The sequence below is a fragment of the Leiobunum rupestre genome, chromosome 3 (assembly GCF_980474605.1).
Source record: "Leiobunum rupestre chromosome 3, qqLeiRupe1.1.hap1, whole genome shotgun sequence".
In the NCBI taxonomy this organism is placed as follows: Eukaryota; Metazoa; Arthropoda; class Arachnida; order Opiliones; family Sclerosomatidae; genus Leiobunum; species Leiobunum rupestre.
Window position 1 is genome coordinate 53,458,533 of NC_143386.1, and position 11,447 is coordinate 53,469,979.

Consider the following 11,447-nt stretch of genomic DNA (forward strand, 5'->3'; position numbering starts at 1 on the left):
GAGAACATTTTCGCAACGCATGTTTAGCGAAAAACCCGTACTAAAAACCAAAACCCGTACTAAAAACTACCCGTATTTCATTTTCACGAGAGACCGAGAGAGGAGCGCAACCATCTGCCTTCACCAAACCAACAGCGCGCATTTGATATCAGCTAGTAAGCCTCTGCTACACTGTACATGTAAGTAGAAAATTAAGAGAAGATAATTCCACGTTTAATCGATATTCTCGCGTTGTCCACGAAATGCATCCTTCGTGTTTCAAAAGCCAACTGTTATTTTTTTAAATTTGGAAATGGCTACTTTGAAAAGGGCAATTTTCAAAATTTAAAATTGGATTTTTGACCTTCAAATTGTTTATATCGAAAATATAATAATAATTTACTATAAAAAATAACTTCTCTAAACAGGGTGAACTCGACCTTTAAAATGAAATTCGATATTTGGGCATCCATGTATTACCGTAAAGCGGTTTTTACGTGGACAATAAACCACGTAGTTACTTGAGCTTGAAAACAGTTTCCATAGCTTTAGTTTATCTTAAGTTTATTGAACAGATAGTTATAAATAACAGAAAAAAACAGAATATTCAAAGTATACCATTGTTTTACTTCTTTATAGTAGCTCAATGGCCGAAAGTCAAGAAACCAACGGTGGTCGGGACGAACAACTGTCCCCGAGCGTAAGTGGAATCCGTTCGCTGGCCAGAAATCTGGGAGAACAATTCTCGACCACGGTAGGAAAGGCTTTTTTAATATCTTAGTAGGAAAATTCCATCGCTTAAGAATTATTATTAAATGCCTTGTCAACAAAATTGAAATTCAAAGTTTGGTACTTTAGTTTAATTACAATTAATAGCCACAACAATAATTCTATAAAAAGAAAAGTTATCTTAGTTGTAAGTTTGGTATTACTACCACGAATAAATAGGGTGATTTACGTATCACCAATGCACATTTTTTATCACCAATCGATATTTTTGTATCATCAATCGATATTTTTGCATCATCAATCTATATCCTTCAAAGACGAAGAGTAATTGGAAATCTACAATACTGATAAAAATGACACAGTTTCAGGAGAAGTGAAAAGTGGTGAGATTCTGGCCGTTATGGGAGCAAGTGGCGCTGGCAAAACTACTTTGCTCAATTTACTTTCCGGAAGAACATGCCAAGGAGTAGAGTACGAGGGAAAAGTGAAATTGAACGGGCAGGTGATGAAATCGACCACATTGACACGATTATCGGCTTTCGTGAAACAATTCGAAGATTACCTGCCCTTCCTGACAGTAAAAGAGCATCTTCTCTTCTGTGTAAGTAATTTTTCTCTACTAAAATATTCTAGGTTTTGTAACGAAATTATTATTAATATTGAAAAATATCTAAGAATTGAAACTTGTGGTGTGCGAGTTTTGTTTTTGGGTTATATCGAATCCCGAGTCTTGAAAAATGGTATCTAGTCCTAAATTTATCCCAAAACCAAATAAATAAAGAAAATCAGTCAAATTTTTAAACAAATTACTAAATGATAAGTTTAACAAAAATTAAAATTTTATTTAAATTATTTTAAAAAATTAATTTAATTGGCAACTTTTAAGATAATCAGTTGATATCTTCTGAGGAAACTTTCACTCCTAAACTTAGCTCCAGTTCGAATAAATTCTAGAGGGCCTACCATCCGGATCCTCCTCGGGCCTACGATGCCGGGAGGGTGACGTCAGTGGGGAGCCGGATTCACAGATTTCAATTGTGATGTCTGTGCTGTAATCAAGCCGTAATTTTGCCTTACCGTCGTACATTTGACGTATTTTACAAATTAAATGTTATTAATATTCATTAGATATTAAATCAATTTAAGGTAAAAGACGGATATGAAAATATTTGTCTTTATAAGTGGTTTTAGTCTAGCTCATCTAAATTCATGTTTTATCTATATTATAGTTAAAAATATTATTGGATTTTTTTTGTATATACTCTTTTGGCTTTGAAAGTAATTCAATAGTAATTAAGATGGTTATTATCGATATTAGTTCAAAATAATAAAGTGATGGCTTATAACTTTTAAAGTAAATTTTTCTTTTAAAATTTGAAAACTAAGAAATTTAATTTTAGTTTAAAAAACAAATTATAATTCAATACATTGGCAAATGAGTTTGTTTTAAATCAAATTAAATTATACTTTCTGAGCTTTTCCCAAAAATAAGAAGGTTCTATTATAGCCACCTTTAACTAATCAAAACATATTATCATCTGTAAAAACCAAAAGAGCATTCTTACCTTATCAAGTACAATAAACTATCCTTACAAATAATCTAACTTACCATTGGAGTTGGAAGTCGGAAACTTTACCTGAAAATTTCCTAGGTCTCTTTCCGTATTTCCCCTCAAAAAAGGAAAAAAAAACGTTTTCATTTCATGATTTGCCTAATATTGTTCGCAAGTATAAATGTCGCTACATTTTCTGCTCGCTTTTTAGATACACAAAGGAAAGCTAAACCTCTAGACTAGTCAAGCGTTAAATTAAACGAATATTGATTTCAATTTTTATTTCTCGGATTTGCGGAAATTTTTCCACATTTCAATTTTTCGGAAAATGAACTACATTACATCACATTAAGAGACTATTCCGTGTATAAATTAGTAAATTTTAGCTTGTATCATATTTTACAACATTTTATTAAAAAAATATATATATAAAGCAGACCTTCAGGTTTCCTGCTATCGTCATATCTAACGTAAAAACAGACGACGGGAAAATCAAAACCCCAATAAGTAGGCAACTGTTCTTAGCGTATTGAATATAAACCTTCATTCAGTCCCAGAAATAGCAGTTTCGAATTTGCCTTGATGTCCAAAATATTATATAATAGTAAGACATTTTAAAGTTTTTTTAATTTCAGATGAGATTAAAGATTAAAAACATAAAACGCAACGAAATAAATGACAGGATTGAATCGGTTCTTAGAGAGGTAATTTTTAGAAGGATACAATTTTAATATTCGAAAAGTAATTATATATATATATAATTACTTTTGCAGTTTCGATTGCAAAAATGCTCCCACTCTCTGATTGGAATTCCTGGATTCATGAAGACCCTCTCCGGCGGAGAATACAAGAGACTCGTTCTGGCTACAGAGGTACGAATCCATTTTGTCTTTCAATGGATTAAAGTGGGGAAAATCACTCTTCATTTGAATTTAATTGGAACCTAACATCATTTAGTTATATTCTTACTTGTACCTGAAATCGAGGTATTTTACTTAATTCATTCGGACATGTTGATATCCTAGGCTTTGTAATAATATTATGTATATCAAAAGTAGCATAAGACCCAAAAGTGTGTCAGCTATACCTTCGCGCCTATTAACATTTCCAGTGAGACCTAGTCACACTATAGACAAAATAACCTACTAGTTGGAATAGTACTAGCAACCTTATATCTAGGCTTTAGTCTGGCGCGATTTTCTATCTTCGATTTACTCGCCCGTAGACATACATTCTAAAACGCCTCACTCGGCGGCGCTGGAGTAACTCGATTTTGATGACGTATTTTCCGACCCCCTCTTCATTTCCCTTTTTAGTTCCACATCGAGATATATATATCGAAGTGGGACTATTGCTATGGATGGATTGTCGTTAAGTGTTGCATGTTTGTTTGTTTGGCGTCGGCGGCGTGGAAAAGCGACGACACGGTAGATGGAGTTGCGAAAAATAAATTATAAAATTATTTTATTGGCGGCGGCGGCGGGACTCGAACCCAGATAGACGCTGGCGGCGTTGTCTCTATTACTGACGAATTTACCAATCGAGCCACGCAGCTCTTGTATTTGACTCGGAACTTCTAGCCGTTTTTAGCGACGCGGGGGGATTTGTCTAGTTAAGTTGTCGCAATTCACATTCCTTTTTCCGGGTTATTTAACGTATATTTATGGCGTTTTAGGGTCAAGTTAACCTCTAACTTCGGCCTCCCCCCGCCCCCAACCCAGTGAAATTTCACGAAGGGTGACATGGGCGTGACGGGAAGTTTGAATTACAGTGTGGGGCTACGCAACTTTTCAGGTAAACAGGGGGCACAATTTCGACCCCCCTTATCGAAACCGTGTATGGTCAGAAGTAATAAATAAGTGTCGCACTTTCTTATCGAAACCGTGTGTGGTCAGAAGTAAAAAATAAGGGTGGCACTTTCTTTTCGAAACCGTGTGTGGTTAGAAGTAACAAATAAGTGTGGCACTTTCTTATCGAAACGGTGTATGGTCAGAAGTAATAAGTAAGTGTGGCACTTTCTTATCGAAAACGTGTATGGTCAGAAGTAACAAATAAGTGTGGCACTTTCTTATCGAAACCGTGTATGGTCAGAAGTAAAATAATAAGTGTGGCACTTTCTAATCGAAACCGTTTATGGTCAGAAGTAATAAATAAGTGTGGCACTTTCTTATCGAAACCGTGTGTGGTTAGAAGTAACAAATAAGTGTGGCACTTGCTTATCGAAACGGTGTATGGTCAGAAGTAACAAGTAAGTGTGGCACTTTCTTATAGAAAAACCGTGTATGGTCAGAAGTAACAAGTAAGTGTGGCACTTTCTTATAGAAACACCGTGTATGGTCAGAAGTAATAAGTAAGTGTGGCACTTTCTTATCGAAACCGTGTATGGTCAGAAGTAAAAAATAAGTGTGGCACTTTCTTTTCGAAACCGTGTGTGGTTAGAAGTAACAAATAAGTGTGGCACTTTCTTATCGAAACGGTGTATGGTCAGAAGTAATAAGTAAGTGTGGCACTTTCTTATCGAAACCGTGTATGGTCAGAAGTAAAAAATAAGTGTGGCACTTTCTTATCGAAACCGTGTATGGTCAGAAGTAATAAATAAGTATGGCACTTTCTAATCGAAACCGTTTATGGTCAGAAGTAATAAATAAGTGTGGCACTTTCTTATCGAAACCGTGTATGGTCAGAAGTAATAAGTAAGTGTGGCACTTTCTTATCGAAACCGTGTATGGTCAGAAGTAACAAATAAGTGTGGTACTTTCTAATCGAAACCGTTTATGGTCAGAAGTAATAAATAAGTGTGGCACTTTCTTATCGAAACCGTGTGTGGTTAGAAGTAACAAATAAGTGTGGCACTTTCTTATCGAAACGGTGTATGGTCAGAAGTAACAAGTAAGTGTGGCACTTTCTTATAGAAAAACCGTGTATAGTCAGAAGTAATAAGTAAGTGTGGCACTTTCTTATCGAAATCGTGTATGGTCAGAAGTAAAAAATAAGTGTGGCACTTTCTTTTCGAAACCGAGTGTGGTTAGAAGTAACAAAGAATTGTGGCACTTTCTTATCGAAACGGTGTATGGTCAGAAGTAATAAGTAAGTGTGGCACTTTCTTATCGAAACGGTGTATGGTCAGAAGTAACAAGTAACTGTGGCACTTTCTTATATAAAAACCGTGTATGGTCAGAAGTAATAAGTAAGTGTGGCACTTTCTTATCGAAACCGTGTATGGTCAGAAGTAAAAAAATAAGTGTGGCACTTTCTTATCGAAACGGTGTATGGTCAGAAGTAATAAGTAAGTGTGGCACTTTCTTATCGAAACCGTGTATGGTCAGAAGTAACAAATAAGTGAGGCACTTTCTTATCGAAACCGTGTATGGTCAGAAGTAATAAATAAGTATGGCACTTTCTAATCGAAACCGTTTATGGTCAGAAGTAACAAGTAAGTGTGGCACTTTCTTATATAAAAACCGTGTATGGTCAGAAGTAATAAGTAAGTGTGGCACTTTCTTATCGAAACCGTGTGTGGTTAGAAGTAAAAAAATAAGTGTGGCACTTTCTTATCGAAACGGTGTATGGTCAGAAGTAATAAGTAAGTGTGGCACTTTCTTATCGAAACCGTGTATGGTCAGAAGTAACAAATAAGTGAGGCACTTTCTTATCGAAACCGTGTATGGTCAGAAGTAATAAATAAGTATGGCACTTTCTAATCGAAACCGTTTATGGTCAGAAGTAATAAATAAGTGTGGCACTTTCTTATCGAAACCGTGTATGGGAGAAGTAATAAATAAGGGTGGCACTTTCTTATCGAAACCGTGTGTGGTTAGAAGTAACAAATAAGTGTGGCACTTTCTTATCGAAACGGTGTATGGTCAGAAGTAATAAGTAAGTGTGGCACTTTCTTATCGAAACCGTGTATGGTCAGAAGTAACAAATAAGTGTGGCACTTTCTTATGGAAACCGTGTATGGTCAGAAGTAATAAATAAGTGTGGCACTTTCTTATCGAAGTCGTTTATGTGGGCCACAAAATAATATTATCGCCTTCTTGGCGAACTTGTATAGTTTGTATATTTGGTCCAGAGATTTGGTCTCATTCGATAGAACTCTTTGACGCGTACGCAGTGCCGTTAATTTCCGCTCCCTCCGAACAACCCCCTTAAAGGGAAAGTGACCGAAAAAAACAAGTTGGTCTCATTCGATAGAGCTCTTTGACGCGCACGCAGTGCCGCTAATTTCCGCCCCCTCCGACCAACCCCCTTAAAGGGAGAGTGATCGAAAAAAACAATTTAGTCTCATAGAACAATAAAAGTAAAAGATTGGAATCGTCTACGCTCGCGTCTACTTGAAAGACTGAGACCAAAAAATCCAAAGCAGTCGAACTTAGGGCGTGTTGCAAAAGTCTGCTTTGCTAGAATCAAACATGTTAAATTCAAAGGGCTAGCACTTTGGCTAGGGCTTTGGCAACAGGCCCTTAAGCTGAAATGTATGCGACCATGGGGACATAATCTCCGTCTTGCCATATTCTTAGTACATAAATACATTCTTGCAATAATATGATTTATGCAGTTGTTAATAATCCATATTAAATATCTGCTCTAAGAAAATTCTAATTTAATCACCGAGATAATATAAAATCACATGGCCTGAACAGCTTTTGTATTGGTTTGGCCCCCCGGGTATCCTGAGGGTGGGCGGTGGCCACTCTTTAACATAGGATGGTAAATTATATATCAAACGCTAGGAAATCATATGGCCTCAACAGCTTTTGTATTGGTTTGCCCACCCGGGTATCCTGAGGGTGGGCGGTGGCCACTCTTTAACATAGGATGGTAAATTATATATCAAACGCTAGGAAATCATATGGCCTCAACAGCTTTTGTATTGGTTTGCCCACCCGGGTATCCTGAGGGTGGGCGGTGGCCACTCTTTAACATAGGATGGTAAATTATATATCAAACGCTAGGAAATCATATGGCCTCAACAGCTTTTGTATTGGTTTGCCCACCCGGGTATCCTGAGGGTGGGCGGTGGCCACTCTTTAACATAGGATGGTAAATTATATATCAAACGATAGGAAATCATATGGCCTCAACAGCTTTTGTATTGGTTTGCCCACCCGGGTATCCTGAGGGTGGGCGGTGGCCACTCTTTAACATAGGATGGTAAATTATATATCAAACGCTAGGAAATCATATGGCCTCAACAGCTTTTGTATTGGTTTGCCCACCCGGGTATCCTGAGGGTGGGCGGTGGCCACTCTTTAACATAGGATGGTAAATTATATATCAAACGCTAGGAAATCATATGGCCTCAACAGCTTTTGTATTGGTTTGCCCACCCGGGTATCCTGAGGGTGGGCGGTGGCCACTCTTTAACATAGGATGGTAAATTATATATCAAACGCTAGGAAATCATATGGCCTCAACAGCTTTTGTATTGGTTTGCCCACCCGGGTATCCTGAGGGTGGGCGGTGGCCACTCTTTAACATAGGATGGTAAATTATATATCAAACGATAGGAAATCATATGGCCTCAACAGCTTTTGTATTGGTTTGCCCACCCGGGTATCCTGAGGGTGGGCGGTGGCCACTCTTTAACATAGGATGGTAAATTATATATCAAACGCTAGGAAATCATATGGCCTCAACAGCTTTTGTATTGGTTTGCCCACCCGGGTATCCTGAGGGTGGGCGGTGGCCACTCTTTAACATAGGATGGTAAATTATATATCAAACGCTAAGAAATCATATGGCCTCAACAGCTTTTGTATTGGTTTGCCCACCCGGGTATCCTGAGGGTGGGCGGTGGCCACTCTTTAACATAGGATGGTAAATTATATATCAAACGCTAGGAAATCATATGGCCTCAACAGCTTTTGTATTGGTTTGCCCACCCGGGTATCCTGAGGGTGGGCGGTGGCCACTCTTTAACATAGGATGGTAAATTATATATCAAACGCTAGGAAATCATATGGCCTCAACAGCTTTTGTATTGGTTTGCCCACCCGGGTATCCTGAGGGTGGGCGGTGGCCACTCTTTAACATAGGATGGTAAATTATATATCAAACGATAGGAAATCATATGGCCTCAACAGCTTTTGTATTGGTTTGCCCACCCGGGTATCCTGAGGGTGGGCGGTGGCCACTCTTTAACATAGGATGGTAAATTATATATCAAACGCTAGGAAATCATATGGCCTCAACAGCTTTTGTATTGGTTTGCCCACCCGGGTATCCTGAGGGTGGGCGGTGGCCACTCTTTAACATAGGATGGTAAATTATATATCAAACGCTAGGAAATCATATGGCCTCAACAGCTTTTGTATTGGTTTGCCCACCCGGGTATCCTGAGGGTGGGCGGTGGCCACTCTTTAACATAGGATGGTAAATTATATATCAAACGCTAGGAAATCATATGGCCTCAACAGCTTTTGTATTGGTTTGCCCACCCGCGTATCCTGACGGTGGCCGGTGGCCACTCTTTAACATAGGATGGTAAATTATATATCAAACGCTAGGAAATCATATGGCCTCAACAGCTTTTGTATTGGTTTGCCCACCCGCGTATCCTGACGGTGGGCGGTGGCCACTCTTTAACATAGGATGGTAAATTATATATCAAACGCTAGGAAATCATATGGCCTCAACAGCTTTTGTATTGGTTTGCCCACCCACGTATCCTGACGGTGGCCGGTGGCCACTCTTTAACATAGGATGGTAAATTATATATCAAACGCTAGGAAATCATATGGCCTCAACAGCTTTTGTATTGGTTTGCCCACCCGCGTATCCTGACGGTGGCCGGTGGCCACTCTTTAACATAGGATGGTAAATTATATATCAAACGCTAGGAAATCATATGGCCTCAACAGCTTTTGTATTGGTTTGCCCACCCGCGTATCCTGACGGTGGCCGGTGGCCACTCTTTAACATAGGATGGTAAATTATATATCAAACGCTAGGAAATCATATGGCCTCAACAGCTTTTGTATTGGTTTGCCCACCCGCGTATCCTGACGGTGGCCGGTGGCCACTCTTTAACATAGGATGGTAAATTATATATCAAACGCTAGGAAATCATATGGCCTCAACAGCTTTTGTATTGGTTTGCCCACCCGCGTATCCTGACGGTGGCCGGTGGCCACTCTTTAACATAGGATGGTAAATTATATATCAAACGCTAGGAAATCATATGGCCTCAACAGCTTTTGTATTGATTTGCCCACCCGCGTATCCTGACGGTGGCCGGTGGCCACTCTTTAACATAGGATGGTAAATTATATATCAAACGCTAGGAAATCATATGGCCTCAACAGCTTTTGTATTGGTTTGCCCACCCGCGTATCCTGACGGTGGCCGGTGGCCACTCTTTAACATAGGATGGTAAATTATATATCAAACGCTAGGAAATCATATGGCCTCAACAGCTTTTGTATTGGTTTGCCCACCCGCGTATCCTGACGGTGGCCGGTGGCCACTCTTTAACATAGGATGGTAAATTATATATCAAACGCTAGGAAATCATATGGCCTCAACAGCTTTTGTATTGGTTTGCCCACCCGCGTATCCTGACGGTGGCCGGTGGCCACTCTTTAACATAGGATGGTAAATTATATATCAAACGATAGGAAATCACATAGCCTCAACAGCTTTTTAATTGGTTTGCCCACCCGGGTATCCTGAGGGTGGGCGGCACCCACTCTTTAACTTAGGATGGCAATTTATATATCAAACGATAAGAAATCACATAGCCTCAGCAGTTTTTGTATTTGTTTGCCTACCTGTGTCTACTAAGGGTGTATGGGTTTGCCCACTCGAATACACTGATGTGGAACTAATATTACGGCCTGGGCCGACTTGTTTACTTTGCAACAAACTCGTATTAACTAGTATACCGTTCTGACACACTTATGCTACTTTTGTTTATATTGAAATTGGTGTTTTGGTTCGTTATAATATCTGAATTTCTACTGATAAGACGCGCAAATCCTCCGTGGTTTCTTTTAGACAATAAGTGACACGCCTGTGATTATATGCGACGAACCAACCACCGGATTAGATAGCAGCATGGCCCACGATGTCGTGTTATCTCTGAAATTCTTGGCAGACCTGGGAAAGGTGGTCATCTGCACCATTCATCAACCATCATCTGGCATTTTCGCCATGTTTGACCGCGTATTGCTGATGCATAACGCCAGAGTTGCTTTCATAGGGAAAATTCCGGACGCAATTACCTTTTTCGTTTATCTTGTCGACTTTTATAGCTTACACTGTTCTTCTAAAAGGACCAACCTCAAAGCCGTTTGTGCTATATTTGCATTATTTTTCATTTCAATCTTTTTTTAAACATTACGAAATTCAGGAATTATTTATTAAAACATTTTAAAAGTGAAATTACTATTTGAACAATTTTTTTTAGAGAAAATAGAGGTATTCCCCAAGGGTGGTGCCAGGGGGAAATGTGTTCAGCAGCGATGCGGCATTTCCCCGTTGGATCGCGATCGCTATGCGTTGAGATAAATACTCCGTCGAACGTTGCTCCCCGGTTGCTTCGCGAACTCGACGCCCAATGGAATGGATCAAGGCCAAACTATAGCGGGCGAAAGATCCAAGACATTCTACCGCCACCGCTTTAAACAGGTATCTGTTTTCAGGTCGGCCAAAGACGAATCATCCAGGTACCATGTGTTGAACTCAGATTTCATACTGCATGCTACCTTTTGCACCAAAAAAGTGCAGGACCTAAGTGAACCCCTTGCTGGACGCCCCGTTCAGAAGAAATGATAGCTTCCCCGTAGGTAAGATGTGACGGCTCTTTATAGCATTGGCTCAAAAACAATTCCGGAAGTTCCCCGTGAACATGTTCAAGGAGGTGGTCGCGGCGGATCATGTTGAAGGCATTTAAAAATTAATTTTTAGGAGAACTTTTGGATCTTGATGCGGATGGTGGACAAAGCGACGGGCAGCGTGGGAAGCGGCTTCGGCTCCGCCCGGAGTACCAAACCCTAACTGCGTAGGACGAAGTTTAGGCCCAAGAGTTGGCGCTATGTGTTCGCACCCCAGCTTAGCCACCAAACGGCGAATTGTGTTGCCGACGGCTATGGTACGGATACCACCGTCTTTCTTCTTCAGTACGCACAAGGAGGCCCAATATAAAATCGGGAAAATCTCCGATGGAACTTGGCCAGTTAGCAT

The 11,447-nt window shown here is 39.7% G+C and overlaps 1 protein-coding gene across 1 annotated transcript; it reads left to right on the plus strand.

The window, feature by feature from the left end:
- The first annotated feature begins 1,108 nt into the window (after positions 1–1,108).
- Positions 1,109–10,534, plus strand: LOC149952592 (protein white-like). Its single transcript, XM_090169775.1, has 5 exons — positions 1,109–1,309; positions 2,897–2,965; positions 3,035–3,133; positions 10,260–10,451; positions 10,517–10,534. The coding sequence occupies exons 1-5, from the start codon at positions 1,109–1,111 to the stop codon at positions 10,532–10,534; spliced, it is 579 nt and encodes a 192-aa protein (XP_090025901.1).
- Positions 10,535–11,447: the final 913 nt, after the last annotated feature.

What these genes read in the sequence shown, in the direction of transcription:
- LOC149952592 (XM_090169775.1), top strand. Translation starts at nt 1,109, where the DNA reads ATGGGAGCAAGTGGCGCTGGCAAAACTACTTTGCTCAATTTACTTTCC. An exon ending in AAGAGCATCTTCTCTTCTGT is followed by an intron (nt 1,310 to 2,896) that starts GTAAGTAATTTT and finishes TTTTAATTTCAG; the next exon opens with ATGAGATTAAAGATTAAAAA. An exon ending in GACTCGTTCTGGCTACAGAG is followed by an intron (nt 3,134 to 10,259) that starts GTACGAATCCAT and finishes GGTTTCTTTTAG; the next exon opens with ACAATAAGTGACACGCCTGT.